The sequence below is a fragment of the Macrobrachium rosenbergii genome, chromosome 25 (assembly GCF_040412425.1).
Source record: "Macrobrachium rosenbergii isolate ZJJX-2024 chromosome 25, ASM4041242v1, whole genome shotgun sequence".
Taxonomy (NCBI): Eukaryota; Metazoa; Arthropoda; class Malacostraca; order Decapoda; family Palaemonidae; genus Macrobrachium; species Macrobrachium rosenbergii.
This window is the reverse complement of record NC_089765.1, coordinates 34,007,405-34,024,874: the sequence shown is the minus strand read 5'-3', so window position 1 is coordinate 34,024,874 and position 17,470 is coordinate 34,007,405. Positions and strand designations below refer to the sequence as shown.

The window sequence follows — 17,470 nt, the reverse complement described above, 5'->3', positions numbered from 1 at the left end:
TTAGTGAGGTTAGAGAGATTACAAATGAGATTAAAGAACGGAAAAGTACAGGTTTTTATGGCGCGGGAGTATTTCACGTTTTTCTTACTTCATTTCAATATATTGGAGTTTATAAAGGAGTTTTACAATCCATTTTTACTGTATTCACGTTACGATTTTATCAGGTTACTTACGTCTTCTGGTGCCATCACCGGTCTGAGATGACAAGTAGTGTCATATTTTCTTTGTGGAACTTTTTGAGATTCACATTCTTCTGCCGAAATCATCCACTTTTTAGTTTTCTGTAAAATAAAATTATTGTGCCGGCTTTGTCTGTCCGTCAGCACTTTATTCTGTTCGCACTTTTTTCTGTCCGCACTTTTTCTGTCAGCCATCAGATCTTCAAAACTACTGAGGCTAGAGGACTGCAAATTGGTATGTTGATCATCCACCCTCCAATCATCAAACATACCAAATTGCAGCTCACTAGCCTCAGTAGTTTTTATTTTATTTAAGGTTAAAGTTACCCATAACCGTGCTTCTGGCAACGATATAGGACAGGCCACCACCGAGCCCTGGTTAAAGTTTCATGGGCCGCGGCTCATACAGCATTATTCCGAGACTACCGAAAGATAGATCTATTTTCGGTGGCCTTGATAATACGCTGTACAGAAAACTCGACTGCACAGAAGAAACTTCGGCGCATTTTTTACTTGTTCGGACTGAAATGCCTCATACCTCTGGCTATTAATCAGTTCCAGCATCCCCAACTAAAAAATTTCTCACGATAATATTATCGTCGCATGATAATTAATATGACTATTAAATCACCTCACAAACGATAGAGAGATTTGTTAGGAAGGTGTCACTCACTGTATACTTATGCCCCCGATAGATATCGAGTAGATAGTTTTATAGTTTAATTATTGCAGCAAGGAATCAGAACACTGATGAAGAACTATATTTCATCATTTCAGGGAATGGAGAAATGGTGGCTAAGTGTCCTGAGGGCTGGAAGGCCCGACCAAATTCTGGCCAATGCTTCCAAGTTCATTCTTACGGAACACTAAGAACGTTTTCGGATGCACGTAGCTACTGCAAAAGTCACGGAGGAGACTTGATCAAGTTGGAAACTAGAGATCTTGTTGTAAGTATCACCTTAGTATTTCTAATTTAGTTCATAGCTGCTATTCATAAACAGAGAGAGAGAGAGAGAGAGAGAGAGAGAGAGAGAGAGAGAGAGAGAGAGAGAGAGAGAGAGAGAGGTTTGTTTCAACAGTTAAATGATATCGCCACCAGGATACTCGTATGCATAAATAATGAAAAATTATGGTGACACTTTTAGATATCTTGAGGACTAACTTCATTCCCTTTTCCCCTTGCGCAGAACTGGATATTGCAAGAGGTGGCAGCAACAGGTCTGATTGGCGAGCATTCGCATATGTGGGTAGGTGCCAAGGAACTGAATGGTACCTTCGTGTGGGTAGAGAATCATCATGCGATCAATCACACGATACTGTAAGTATCCTCTTCATATTGCTAATTTATTCTCCCTAAATGACGATGAGGAGAACACGATTATAAGATCTAAGTCTATCAGTTGTATTGATACCTTTCCAGAAGGAGCGCTACAACTAAACTTTAATGTAGCTGTATTCGGCAATCATTTCTAAAATCATCGGGAGCACATACAAAGGTCTGATAGTTTCACTTACAACAGGATGATGTCCGTTGGCCTGAATTATGGTTTACTCTAACTGAGAGATTTAGGAAGAAAAATGATTAGTTAATGGCCTACACGACTCATGAATAAAGTGAGAAAATACAAAAGTGCTGCCATTTAGACTCCCTGCGATGAAAATAAATTCAGTGTAGTTGTTTGAAGCACTTGATGCTGTAAGTTTTCAGCACAGGAGTCTCCTTTTTTCCTCATTTAATGGATAAAAGTGGCAGCGAAATCTGTCTTGTTTTGTTTTAGTGCCACATCTATTATGGCGAACGGCCCTCTTGCAAAGTGTCCCAGAGGTGGGACCCATTGGGGATATATTTCAAGATGAATCTCTCTCTTGAGGACAACAATTATCACCTACTCTAAGAATGGCGAATGGTTTGAAATACATCGATAATGTATCCCAAGGCAGAGGAGTGAGTACTTTGTGGAGGGTCGTGGACAAAGGAAATGTCCCTGGGATGCAGGGAAAAGAAAATAATAGCATTTTCCCCATTGTGTAATTTGAAAGTCACAAAGGAACTAAGACATGAGGTTTGCAGCCCCAAACCCAGCACTGCTACAGGAAAAACAATAAAATAAAATAATGAAATTCTAAACATTGGGGTTTTGAACGTATGTGGACGTAGATATTATGATAGCTAGATGTTCTGACACTTCTAAGGCAAAGGTGAAACGCAATGTGCACTGGAATGATAAGTTAAAAAGTGTAGAGCTAGGTAAGGTGTAGTACTTGTAGCGTTATGATAACTGGGTATGGGTGAAAAGTTGAGCTGTGTCATCTCTAAGACTGAATAGGTAAACCTAAGCATAGCTAAAACACGTTGCAGGACAAAAAGCTGACAGGTTCCAAGAATAGAAAAGAATAAGGGTTTGTGAGAGTGTTTCAGGAAGTGTCTTAAACTGACTGGCTAAGTTTCGCAAATTCTTTTTTACTGAATTAGGGTTCTATTGCTTGACACTTCTCTTCCTTTCGTTTTCTCGAATGGATATGCTGGGCAGCCTTAACAGAGGGACCAACATAACCGTTTAATATTTCTGTAGATAAAATGATGTGATTAGTCAGGGAATGGCTATTAGATACAAGTCAAAAAGTATAGGATTAAAAATGAGCGATGAATGAAGTGTGGAAAGGTTGATGATTGCAAATTGGGAATAGTGAAGTTAAACTGCAGAAACTATTGACAAAATTTACAAAGCAAGAAAAGTTGAAAGTACTCTAATTGTAAGCATGAAGATAAATGGAAACCAGGAGAAAGAAGCAATGAAAGTTAACATGGACCGTGGATGAATGGGAGCAATTGATTTGTGTGTGTATCTGAGGGTAAATATAATGGATGATATTAGGACGTGAGAACAATTGAGCCACAGAATAGTGAAGCAAGAAATACTGGAGTGCCATGGAGCTCAAGATGGATATGTATGAGGGGAAAATTTGAGTGAACTCTCCTTTACGGAAGTGAAGTGTGGAGGCTGAATGTGAATACATGAAAAAAGTTTGAAGCTGTTGAGATAAACTGCATACAACGTGTAAAGTAATAAGAACTGAAAAAGTGAGACATATAAATATGTAGTAGCAGTGCTAAAAAGTGTTAGTCTAGGTGACAAGATGAATCCTAGTGTACTGAGTTTATTTAGTGATTGGGAAAGAATGGATGACGATAGGCTGGGGAAAAGAATGGACTGTAGGAAATTTTAAAGAGTGGAAAATCTAGAAAGAGTTGGATAAATGGGTGTTACAAGTATTGGAAATAAAGGGCGTTAATATCCTAGAAGTGAGAGTGTGTGTGCTAGAAAGAAGGGAATGATAGAGTGTGTGTGTAAGGGAACTCAACGAGCTACTGATGAGCCTTCTGTTCATGCGAGTGAAGAGACTGATGCTGTGAAAGTTTACTGCATAGGAAGTTCATCCATGACTCAGCAGCTGAAGTGACCACTGTCTTGTTTTTGCTCTGGATCTATCCCGTATAAGGGGAGCAGCTTCAATGCTCACTATCTGAATGCTGAGTGTCTTAATTATGTTAAACTTGGTGTCTTGGATATACGTGGATGTGGTCGAGGTAGGAAAACTATGTGATGTCAAATATGATAAGAAGTGAAAGTCAGAGGCCATGACATTTGGTGGCATACAGCGAAACTATCTATTCTGATGAACCTAAAGACAAATCTCGTTGCGGACATGTTCGTGACCAAGTCTCTCAAAGTCCCACATAATTTCCTATTGATCTTCATCACCAAATTGTAAAATGAACTTTCTTCAATTGGATCTTTCCACTCTTACGAATTATTCACTTCACATCATCAGGCCATGGGACGGGTCGGGATCAGGAAAATGCGCTGCGCTAACCACCAAATCAACACTGCTGAAACAACCTTGCAGCAAAATGCTCCACTTCATTTGCCACCGGCCCATAAGTGAGTTTAAGGATATTTTACTGCCATTGTTACTTTAACTGTTGGTGTCACTGTCATTATAATCAAAGCTTTTGGTTGCAGCAGCCCGAACACTTATTTCCAGAACTTTTCTCAAGGGTTGTTTTCGTTCCTTTGCTGATAACGATTTCCTTTTGACAGATATTCCTCCTCCGTGCGATTATGAAAACAGATGGGAAGAAATGTCTGACTTTTGTTTTAAGGTAAGATAACAGGTTATTCAGAATAGATCACTTTTAAGCGTGCTTAGTTGGTTGGGATGGGGATATCAAATTTTATTAGTAGTTAGTCTGGATATTTTGATAAATCGTGATTTTCTTTTTAACAAACGGACGAAAAGTCGTCATATTCTGTAAACAAAGCAATAATCTTTAAAACTACTTTATTATTTAGTCTTCCTTTTCTCTTTTTTCTGTTAGAAAATATACCCCTTTTATATAGCAGAAAGGTCAGTTCTAAGTGTGATTCTGGCTGAATCAGAAAACAAGAGAGAGAGAGAATGCTGTATTTTACTAATAGTAGAAAGGCACTAAAAAGAATGCAAGAAATGGGCAGTAAAGGAGACTGAAATGATCAAGACCTCATGAAAAATAGATCCAAATATTATAGATGAAAAGAAGGACTCAGTACTTTATAAAACATTACTATACAGCCATTGCCAATGTAAAAAATGTTCGTATATAACTTAATGTCTTTCCGATTTATTTCAGAAATCACCGCACGAGACATCATGGCATGACGCTCAGGTGGAGTGCCAAATTGAGGGAGCTAACTTAGCTTGCATCCAAGAATCAGCAGAGCAGCAGTATGCCACGGATTTTGCCCTCGAGATCCATGACCAAGTTTGGATTGGTCTCACCGAAGAGGTAAGTAATGATCATGGGGTACATAAAACACATACACACACACTGTCAAATACATACATATATATATATATATATATATATATATATATATATATATATATATATATATATATATATATAATGTATGTGTGTGTAGGCATGTATCTATCTACCTATCTATCTATCTATCTATCTATATATATATATATATATATATATATATATATATATATATATATATATATATATATATATATATATATATATATATATATATATGTATGTATGTACGTGTATATACATGACCACAATCACACTCAAACAGAAGAATCACGGACGAACTCCCCTGTCACTAAACAAACAATCAATGCAACAACGCGATATAATTAAACAATCAACATGCACGGTAAGCTATATGATCTATTCCCCGGGGAGGTCGTACAACTTCGACAAGCAATAGCTGCTTCACAAACCTACACAGAAGGCTTACCAGCAGCGAATCGAATTCTCCCACACGCAGTGCGCCATTCACAGTATTCTATTATGCACCCTTGCGCTTCTTGGATATACAAAGATGTTCCTGAATAAAAAAATATCCCAAGTCAAGGGATCCAAACTCTGGCTTCATCACCTAGATTAATAAATTCAGATGCTTTAAGTAGAAAAATGATTTCAGTAAATGCTTCCTTTATTGTTTTTTTATCATTGTTTGTGAAAATCATATATTGCCTTGTTTTCTCAGATCATATTTCTCGTTGCCCTAATGTAGTCCCATTTTTCTGAAGACTCTTTACGTCGCTATTACTTCGAATTTCTAGTTGCTCATTCTCCTTCTCACGATCAACAACATTTCATGCAACGTACATCCATTATTATGTTTCCTACGCAACAAGCAGCATTTTCCAACCTTCTTTTCCGATGAATGTCTCTTCCTTTCCACTGCTAAGCTATGGAATATTTTCTTCATCTATATTACATGAATCCAAACAGTCATCCTCTTTTAAGAAAAGATCTTCCACTTTGTAGTTTTCTGTAAAAGAAAACTATTGTGACGGCTTTGTCTGTCCGTCCGCACTTTTTCTGTCTGCCCTTACATCTTAAAAACTACTGAGGATAGAGGGCTGCAAATTGGTATGTTGATCATCCACCCTCCAATCATCAAACATACCAAATTGCAGCCCTCTAGTCTCATTAGTTTTTATTCTATTTAGTTTTTTTATTCTATTTAAGGTTCAAGTTAGTCATAATCGTACTTCTGTCACCGCTATAGGTACCAACAACACAGGCCACCATCGGACCGTGGTTGAGTTCCATGGGCCGCGGCTAAGAGTCTCATGGGCCGTGGCTGAAAGTTTCATACAGCATTATACGCTGTATAGAAAAGTAGATTGCGCCGAAGAAACTTCGGCACGTTTTTACTTTTTTTTTTTATATCATCTTCCAGCTTAGTCTATACAGAGGTCATCCACGCATGTTCCGATGACTTACAAAATAACCCTTTTCTGACCAAATAGTAAATAGGTGAATGATCATCAAATGGAAAATCACTGAAACTCCGGTGATAGACGTTTGGTAGGCAATAAAAAAGGGACAGACTGGGTTTACATGGGTATCTTCACGAATGCAACTTGCCTATCTGAGTGAGGAAAGTATATTAAAGCAATGTGCAAGGTAATCATAACACTCATAAATATATGTATATATACCGTATATATATATATATATATATATATATATATATATATATATATATATATATATATATATATATATATATATATATATATATATACACACACATACACATATATTGTATGTGTGTATGGTACCCACATAAAGTTAATATTTAAATTCCAGTTACTTAGCAACGATTTGCGTTGTTATTTAATATTTTTGTGACACGTTGATCACCATACCAAAAGCCTTGAAGGGCTACGTTGATCCGAGTCGTCTCATTTCAGTTAATGCAACCATTTTACTCCTATGGGATAAAACATATCATTATTAATAGATAATGAAGAGAGTATGTTAATCTGTCTGTCTGTTAATTCCTCTCTCTCGGTTTCCCTCTACTTCACAAAACTGCGAGGCAAATTTGAAATGGTTTTCATAGATGAGGATTTAACCTCGATTCCATGCATGGTGAATATGTATAAGAAATCACCTTACTTAAAATGTTTTAAAACAGGAAGTATATCTGCCCTTTTACTTTTTAGCCGTATTTATATTATGCAATTTATTAAGCACTGATTGACCCCCTTAATTACATCATTTTATCTTCCGTTCTCTATCATCATCGTCCTCAATATCAACCAGTTCATCATCATTAATATTAATAACTATATTTGTAGAAGAATAAGAAGTCGTGGAGTATAAATTCAAGTACTGTATAAATTATTATAATTATTATTATTAGAAGTGAAAAAATATTTGCCGTTGATGTTGGCATTACATAAATTTCTTTTGAAGGACTAAGAAATCTGCGTAATGATTTCTAGTCTACCGAATACATTAGCGTTGCGTAGCAACAACCTCGCAACCGAAATAACACAAATATGTTTATACTGCTGATTCCCTGAACAAATTACTCCCTGATTTTCTAAGAGCTAAACTGACACATTAGGAGTTACTTTTGATATTCAGTGCCCGGGAAAAGTCAAGTTCAAGGAGCTCAGTCTGCCTTTGTTGAGATTCGTCGGCCAAATAAATGTGTTAACTTTTTACGTAACAGAACTTTGCTGTGGTTGTGTTCAAGGACTGTTTGTCATTTCCATTATAAGTTTTATCGTTTGCATTTATATTTCTCGTTTGTATGCTATTTGGGCATTTTTTCTCTCTTATGCAATTTCCATTGAAGTCAATGGCATTGTTCGCAGATAATACCTTCTTATCTAGACTTGAATCATTTTATACTTCTTCTTTTTGTATTCCATGTCAATTTGTAATCCAGTCCTGATGACGCCGCCGAGAGATGGGGGAACGGTCCGTCGACTAGAAAAAGAAAAAGTAAATGGAAAGAAACTTATATAAATTTTCCTTATTCCTGAAAAGCTTGCCAGAAAAGAAAAAGAAGTATAGAATGTTCAAAGTCTTGATAAAAAGATAGTATCTGCGAACAATGCCACTGACTTCAATAGACATTTCTCATTTGCCTTTTTTTTTATGAAATGGAAAAATTTTGATGCTTTATTTTGTGTCCCGTTAAATTTTTCTTTACTTTTCAGTGCTAATTCCTGTATATATGTTTGACCAGGTATTTTTAAAAGGTTAATGTGCGCTTAAAGACCATCTTTGACTGGAATGACAGAGAAGAAGTAGCCAATAGTTTCAGGTCATATTTTACTTATTTTTCTTGAAGAGTTCATTCATTTTTCCAAAGCATCTTAATGACAATTCCCATATTCATCAGCACTAGACGCTCCATTTGTGTCTCCTTTGGAGATTACATTCTTTGCGTCCGCTGATATTAACATTAGCAATTATTATCTCCTACATACGTACGTGTTGTCTACGCCAAATAATCTTTACATTTTTTGTTATAAAGATATTTTACTATGAACACTATCGCATTTAACATTTTTTAATGATAAAAACATATTTGCATTCTTTATGGACAAAAGTTGTTACTTAATGTAATAAACAATATGAGATTTCAAATTTAACATTACGCTGTTTCGTTTATGCTCAAATCACCATAGAAACCACCCTCCCACGATTGCACTGTAACCTTGAGGGGAGTCGGCCTATCATTCCGTTGAGATTAAAAAAAAAGAAAAATATTCGGGATCATTTTCATTTTTATTTTTACCTTCGGGGCATATATAAAACAAGCCTGAAAACTATTAATCAGAACCTGATTTGTAAAGGGAATGGTATAAAAAATGTCGAAAAGCTTTAGGGACATGGAAAATAATTATTTTCAACATCAAGCTTATGAGCAGCCAATGGAATAGAATAGTTTACTACATGCACATTATGCACCGTATGACCATATATTTGTGATTTCACTTATATAAATTTTTGCTCACTATTTTATCAAAATGAAGAACATACATTTTCATAATAAATTATTCTTCTTGCAGGACCACCCTGGTGAATTTAAATGGGTTGACGACTGTGAGTCTCTATTCACACACTGGGGTCCCGACCAGCCTGATCTGTAAGTAATGAGATGTTTCCAGAACCACTTTCATTTTCTATTTCTTATATTTTATATCTGGTGGAATATTCATTTCGAGGAATCGTGTAAATGAAACATTAGGCAAAAGAGAGCCAGAGTTTCATTCCTGGGCGAGGCATTTAACCTAAAAGGCGATTTAAGCACCTGGTATTTAGTGGTGGGTTACAAACTATGGGGACATGAGTATTGGCTTAGAAACCTCATTCCGAGATGTACTCCAGAATTGGATAAGTCTCACAAAAATATAAAGAAAATTTGCAGTTTTTGACTCAGATATAGGGTTCCCTGTCTTACTGTCGTTGAGAGAGAGAGAGAGAGAGAGAGAGAGAGAGAGAGAGAGAGAGAGAGAGAGAGAGAGAGAGAGAGAGAGAGTTTTCTTTATTAAAGGCTTGGGAGTAAATTTCTATGACTAGATCAAGTATTCAATGGGTTTTCCAAAATACGAACTGGAAACAGGAAAGATCCACCTGTTTTTAATGATGAAGCACAGGTTTTCCCATTAAATGCTTTCATCATATAAGGGAAAGCGCACGTGTTATAAACTGGAACAATCTCGAACAAGTTTGACAAAGAAACGTCAAAACTTCTTTCACTAAGACCTATCGAATTCCCCTTTAAGTCCTTAGAGATCTTGAATTTTACAGGAGATTTTCGTATCATTCCTACATGTGAATTTCAAGGCCCTGACGTAAAATTTTAGTCGGAAAGCCTAGGATTTTTTTTTTTTTTATTTTACTGTGACACGTTAAAGTGTCAATTCATGAGGCTGGCTCATAACTTTGGCTCTCAAAAAATACTTCATGTGTTCCTTTACTATTGTTGTATATCTGTATTTAAGGCATCAACAAACTTTCATATGTAACTGGGTTTGTTTGTTAACCCAGAGAATGGTATGAATTAACGATGTGGAGACTCCAAGATTTCTGAAAAGATTTCAGATGCTTTGAATGTTGGGTTGAATCTGGGGGGAAGTTTTTGTAACACAATGTCAAGCACATGTGAGTTGAAGCATAATTGTAAACACACACACACACACGCACACTCGCTATAATACACACACACATATATATGTGTGTGTGCGTGCGTTTTTACCAATACTACATTGGGTAATTCCTAGCAAAAAGTACAGGATTTTCAGAAATCTCAGTAACATACTATCGCATTTATTTTACCATTTTATTATCTACATTGTTCATTATTTTGCTTGTATTACATCGCTGTATTCATTATATTATTTATAATACATTAAAACTAAGTTCCTTGCACACTGTAGTCCTGGCTTTTTGGCCCCCAAAGAATATTTCTGGGTACGCCCTTGTAATAACTCTAGTTGCTTCAGTACATGCGGCTGTATTTGAGGGATAAAACTATTCTAGACACCCAACACTTGGTGTGTATGTCAGTACCTTTATATATTCGTAACCATTCGGGATTATTAGTAGATTCGGATTCTGTACTTGCTTTCATTGAAGTTCTGTGCTTCAATTGTTATCAATTACATCTCCCATTTCTTGTTGCAGTTGAGCAAGAAGAATGAATGTCTGTTCTTCAGTATATTCATAGCCATTAGGAATTATTAGTAGCTTCAGGTTCTAGTATTTGTTTTCATTGAAAGTTTTGTCACTTGTTTCATGATAAGATGAAATGTTATAAACTATATCTCCCAATTTTTGCTCTAGTTGTGCACACAGATGAAACCCAGTTCCAACTTTTGGTGTATTGCAGCTTATCAATGTTAAAATCTGGCACATTTTAAGCTAGTGTTCTAAGGTACTGTAAAGATATTCAAGTGTTCAGAAAGGAAATGTAAATTTCTCAGACCTAACTATGCCAGGCATATTATCACATCCCTCTAAAAGCTTTTGTATATGACAGAGAGCAAGGTCCCCTTTTCCAATACCATACAGATACAACTCAACTAAGGGCTTAAATGATTCACAGTAAATTAAGATGCTACCATTTTAGACAGCAGAGGCAGTCTCAGTTTCCTTACAAAAGTCGCTTATTATTACACAGACACCCCTATTTACTCAGCACCTTAAAGCCTCCGTCAAAGTGGGAGTGTCTTTGTTTCATAAAATACTATAAGAAGTATGATTCTTTTCATTAGAAAAATGTCTTAAAATGTATAAAATAAAGAAAAAAAATTTAGAATAGCAACATTTGAGGTAATTAACTATAATTTCCAAAGCGAATATTTTGAAGAAAATACTGCAACGTAAAGGAAAAAAGTTTACAGAGTAGCTGCTCTAAAGAAAAGATTAGAGCTTTCCTTGAAAAACTGCTGTTTACCTGTGACCAAAAGCCACGACCTACGTTACATTACTTTTTCTTAGGTCTTTTAAAGGCTATGGATCTGCTGCTGTTGACCACGATAACAATAATGGTACCTGGGTTGTCGAAAAGGTGACCAACAACCATCACTACCTGTGCAAGAAACCTCAAGGTAAGTTGTTGCTTTACCTTACGATCAAGCGGTATTTCCTACAGTGGTGAAATCTTTATATCTCTTGCAAGGTGAGATCATCTTTTGCGTACATAGGTGACGATAATTTTCCTTTAACTGCAAGCGTTTCACAGCCATTATTTTATAATTATTGCTGTTATTGTTATCAGTACCTTGAAAAATGCAGTTGATTAGAAACTGATTGGAGATTTCTTGCTTCAACAAACAAAAAAGGTCCTGCTATGTAAATGTGAAACGTAACTTGTTTCCAGTACAAGCACGCTTACATAAAATGTACTCTTAGGCAAACAATGGAAGCAAAATCGCCTATTCTTCGATACTCTCGACTCAATGGACTTTCCTGAAACATTACAAGATCCAAGTGATGCGTTTCCTGGGCAGGCACAGAAGTAGCTCATTCTTGATGTAGCATTAAGGGAAATGTCTCAAGCCTTGTTGAAGAAAATCCTCATACAAAGCTCCTAAATATTTTTTTGGTGTTTCAGGAGCCTGTGTGTACGGATGGCAGCAGTTCGAGCAGTCCTGTTATTACTTCAACACGGAGAAGAGTGACAACCTCGTGTGGCAAGATGCCTTCGATAAGTGTGAAGCGGTTGGGGCTGATCTTGTCGTTCTGGATGACGAGGACGAGGACGCTTTCCTCCGTAATCAAATACCGATGACAGATACAATATGGCTTGGTCTCTACAGTAAGTCATTTATCGAATGATTTTGTCTTCGTTGTGGATAAATACATGTTCCGTCCAAAATTAGGAAACGAGATATATACATACTTTCACATTACACACACACACACACACACATATATATATATATATATATATATATATATATATATATATATATATATATACACACATACATAGAGTATATTTACTGTCATAGCTAAGTAGATAATTTCATTAAGCAAGCTTTCGACGTTGAAAACATCTTCCATTATGTCAACGAATATTAACTGAACTGTTAAGCGGAATTAGAAAGAAAATGAAACCGAGATGAACAACAACGCCTTTGGCGTCCACTAACAACTGTGTAATAGACTTTATATTTATATATATATATATATATATATATATATATATATATATATATATATATATATATATATATATATATATATATAAAATATATATATATATATATATATATATATATAAAATATATATATATATATATATATATATATATATATATATATATATATATATATATATATATACATGAGTCTAGGTACTATATATCTGGTAATCTGAGAAAAGCTGTAGCCATTGGTAGTCATAAATGGTGTCAACTGATGTGCGAGGATACGTAACACTTAGTAACATATATACTGAGAAATCAGTCACTGTGCACTGGTTAATTTTTCCGAAGTCATCGACGTTATTTTTGTTACCGCAGTTCTCCTAATTCTGAAGAACCATTGGAAAAGCTGATATAGCGTACTTACTCTTAATACCCTTCATGATTTTCCAATTCCAATTCATGTTTATAGTAAAAGATGACTCAGTATTTTTCCACAGCCTCCTTTATCCCTCTTGTTTATGGTGATATTGTCTTAACAAAGATTTAACAAAGTTTTTGATCTAGTGTCACTCTGATAATTTCAGATTCCAACTCCTGTAATGCATCATTATTTTACTTTCTTAATGCCGTACTTCTAAAAACATCGAAACCTACCTACACTCATTTTAATTTGTTTTAATATAGTTGGACTATAGATTATAATAGAGTTTAGGCCAAGAGCCAAGCACTGGGACCTATAAGAAAATTCAGCGCCGGAAAGGAAAATGAGAGTAGGCAGGTCTGAAAGATGCAAAGGGAGGAAAACCTCGCAGTTGCACTATGAAATAATTGTTACGAGAGGGTGGATAGCAAGATGGGAGAAACAGAATATAAACAGAGGTACAGTAAAAGGAATGAAAGGGGTTGCAGCTAGGGGCCGAAGGGACGCTGCAAAGAACCTCTGGTGCTGCCTACAGTGCACCCCGTGAGACGGCGCTACCCCCTCTAATACAGTTTCACAAACCTACAATCTTGACTAATACACCATTCTTCAATGTTCGTGAGTGTATGATTACCACCTGTGACGTCGTCTCTCAATAAAGACATTTTACGATCACAATACATCAAAGAAGGAAATTTGTCCTTCACGGAGGAAATGCTATTTTTCCGGATGGAAAAATCTGGAGATCGAATAAGCGTGTAATCAGACTCGCAACTTACGGAAAACCATTATCCGAGACGTAAATATGAGAAATGCAGCGTTCCCAGCCTGGAAGGAATTGGTGGATGGATAAATGTTGTAACTTTTGCCACCCTACCTAGCTTGGGCGTGTGACAGCTACAGGAGTCACTGCAATCTGGTCAATACTGCTACATTTATTTTGCAGAAATAAAGACGAAATAAATATGAAAATAAATGTATTAGTGATACCAAAATATAAAAGGAAAGCGATAGAAGAACTTTACTATTTCTGAAATATGCCATTTAATAACTAGGATGGAGGATGCTAAGACAACGGTATAAATACTTAAATCCAAAGTGTAATGAACTCTTATGTATGATATTAGGGTTTGGTATTACTGGTCCAATGACGATTTTGATGCAATGATTCGTCAAAATACCGAATAGTCAGGTGGTGTATTCGGCCACTGAACGATTGGCCCAATGCATATTTTCGAACAAACATCAATAATTATGAATACCTGAAGTCACCATATATATATATATATATATATATATATATATATATATATATATATATATATATATATATATATATATATATATAAAACACACACACACACATATATATATATATAATTAGATGCATATATACGTGATTTGGTACAAGGAAATTGATAAATATATAACATAAATTTTAATATAAAGATATACCAGCTTCACTTACATACAAACACACCCACAAACGCACACACACATGCGTATCTCACGTAAGTATTTCTCGCATTGAGGGCAGTTCGTCTTTAGTTTTGATGTAAGTGTTTTAATATGACTTATACCTATTTACGTTTTAATTAGATTCGAAGTATGTTCTGGGCTATTACCACCTACCATTTGTACCATACTTTTTTTTATTATCTAGGAGACAGCTGATTTTAGTATTCATTCAAATCAACTTATTCACAATACCATAAATTTGGAAAAAGGAATCATGAATGAATTTCACGAGCACGGTACAAAAAGATATTGTATTTGAGCCGACCAATTCAGATGATTAATCTGTTCCAAAGGAATATTCCAAGATGCTGGTAAATATATCTTAGAATATCTGAAGGCGCTAGCTTACAATTCGAAATTGTCTATCAATTCCTTTAGAATTATTTTAAGTACAAATCAATTTTTTTTTTAGTATTCATGGGTCTCGTCGTTCCTGTAATTTCTATTTCCCTAGAAATGTCTGTATCTATTTTTGTGGAAAACGTTCCTATGTGTTCGTTTCCATATATACAGTATATATACAAATATAAATATATATATATATATATATATATATATATATATATATACATACATACATACATATATATATATATATATATATATATATATATATATATATATATATATATATATATATATATATATATATATATATCTCAAATACCAGGGGAGAGAAATGAGGCACGGTTGTAGATCCTGAAGATGCTCAGTTAGCAATAAACCCGACACCGGTCACGATCTGCAATCGTGCTTAATTTCTTCCCTGTGGTGTTTGATATATAAAATCACGTGTAAGCGTGGTTATAAGCATATGTATACATACATATACTTGTAAATATACATGCATATATATCTATATATATGTATATATAACAAAATCCCCATCATTAATTTGGTCCTGTTAAGTTAAAGCTACACAAAATTCCGCTCTAACTCCCTATATCCCTATATCTCACACGATATTACAATATTACAGGGAGTACTCGTGCTAGTTTAAAAAAAAAACTTTCATTTACATTCTTTATACACTGACTTTTCATAAACGTAATGTGTGTCTTTTTAGAGGATACTTTGGTACCGCTAAAGAAGATTATAGCAACAGCTGACGTGTATAATAGTGGTTTAACCTACTGTATATAATGCTATGTCTTCCATAAATAGAACTAATAACAGACAAGCATTTAGTTGACATTTCAACCTCACTTCAGTTTTTTGTTGAAATATTATGCAACCGCTATCTACAGCATAACGAGTGCGGGATGCCATATTCAAGACTGATAGTATATGATCAAAAATAATTAATTTTACCACTTATTACTTTTACATAACAACGATCCCTGACACGTGGAACTACATTACGGTAATCTTCGAAGGGAATCACCAGTATTTTCTTTCGTCAAGAGGCAAAGAATTACCCTTGGATTTAGTCAGATTGTTTGCAGACAGGATCACAGCTTATCAGAGATGAATATATAAGCATAATTTTAATGTTTGCAGTTCTATGCAGGTTAATTTAATGTGCCCTAACTTCTGCAATGTGTAAAGGCTTTATCACACAAAACACGTTTTAGCTGTCTTTTTGACCTCATACCGGTGAGAAAATTGATGCACAGGTTAAGAGTGGAATTGGCTAAGTATTACACAGGCGGTATCATTACAGCTATTTCTTCTGCCATCTTGTTGTTTTGTCACACTCGCTGAATCTCTTGCTACCGCGGACAAGACTTACTGTTCTTTCAGGGGCAAATATGTATATATTCCCGAACATTATGTATAAAAGACAAAGACTAGATTTATCTATAACACAGCTGCTGCATGCAATAAGTTGTTGCTTTTCGCGTCATTACAGAAAAACTCTTCTTGAGTATGTATTATATATAATCTACCAATATAGGTTATTCCAAGTCTAATGTGGTTATTAAATCTGCACAACCATAAGTGCTAATTTGTGGAGATACGGTGTTGAACATGCGTCCCTATTTGCAAAAAAGTGGCCGGGTATAGCGTTCTTATGAAACGATTTTAACCTCAAATTTTGAAGCCAAAACGCTGTCTTTCCCAAGTCCGACATACCAAGAGCCCCACTAGAAGAAAAATCTACGCAACTCGTACAAAAAGGCGTCCGTATGTCTACAGCAAAGCGATCGTTGCAAGATAAATATTTTACGGTACATCCGAATTCGCAATTCAAATGTAACAGCAGACACCAAGTTCGGGAACACTAATGTGGCGTATTTCATATATATTATATAGCAGCACGAATATGGCAGTGATTAATTTCTTACTGCATGTGAGCAAGCTTCATAATGCTTCATAAGGTGTAAGGTTTCAATCTATAGTACACTTTCTCATATATGAGTGAGAATGTCATGGAAAAAATATTTTAGCTCTCTAAGAGAAAAGATAGCGAGGGATAAATAATTCATCCCCCTCCCCATTTGCCAGTTACAGACCAATTTCTGACCGCATCCTATGAATACCCACGCCAAATATTATATCGAACTGCAACGAATTTGCATTGAAAATAGAGGTATCGTACTATGTCTCGACGATCTATCATTTGAAATTACAAATTCAATAACCCGCCGCAACAACTTTTCCCGTGTATATATATTCTAGTTACCACAAGCGCAGCATATCATAATTTACGCCACCTGCTATGACTTGGGTGGTATATTAATGACAAATGAAACCATGAATTAAATCACGAAGACGAATGGGTACATTGCCCCTTGGCTGTGTCAATATCGGTCAGGGTAAATTAGGTGAGAAAGTATTGAGTCATAATATTTTTATGCACATACGCATTTATATATGAAAATATTGTCACATACACCGTGACTTTTTATACATACACACATATATATATGCA

General features: G+C 35.4%; 1 protein-coding gene across 1 annotated transcript in view; it reads left to right on the top strand.

Moving 5' to 3' along the window:
* Positions 1–967: 967 nt before the first annotated feature.
* The window catches only part of LOC136852219 (macrophage mannose receptor 1-like), a 102,254-nt gene continuing 85,751 nt past the window's right edge, over positions 968–17,470 (top strand). Inside the window, exons 1-8 of the mRNA XM_067126667.1 lie at positions 968–1,126; positions 1,367–1,497; positions 4,014–4,123; positions 4,283–4,344; positions 4,852–5,007; positions 9,069–9,145; positions 11,503–11,612; positions 12,119–12,322. Of these exons, the coding sequence (XP_066982768.1) occupies positions 968–1,126; positions 1,367–1,497; positions 4,014–4,123; positions 4,283–4,344; positions 4,852–5,007; positions 9,069–9,145; positions 11,503–11,612; positions 12,119–12,322 (1,009 nt within the window). The remainder of the gene's footprint in view (positions 1,127–1,366; positions 1,498–4,013; positions 4,124–4,282; positions 4,345–4,851; positions 5,008–9,068; positions 9,146–11,502; positions 11,613–12,118; positions 12,323–17,470) is intronic.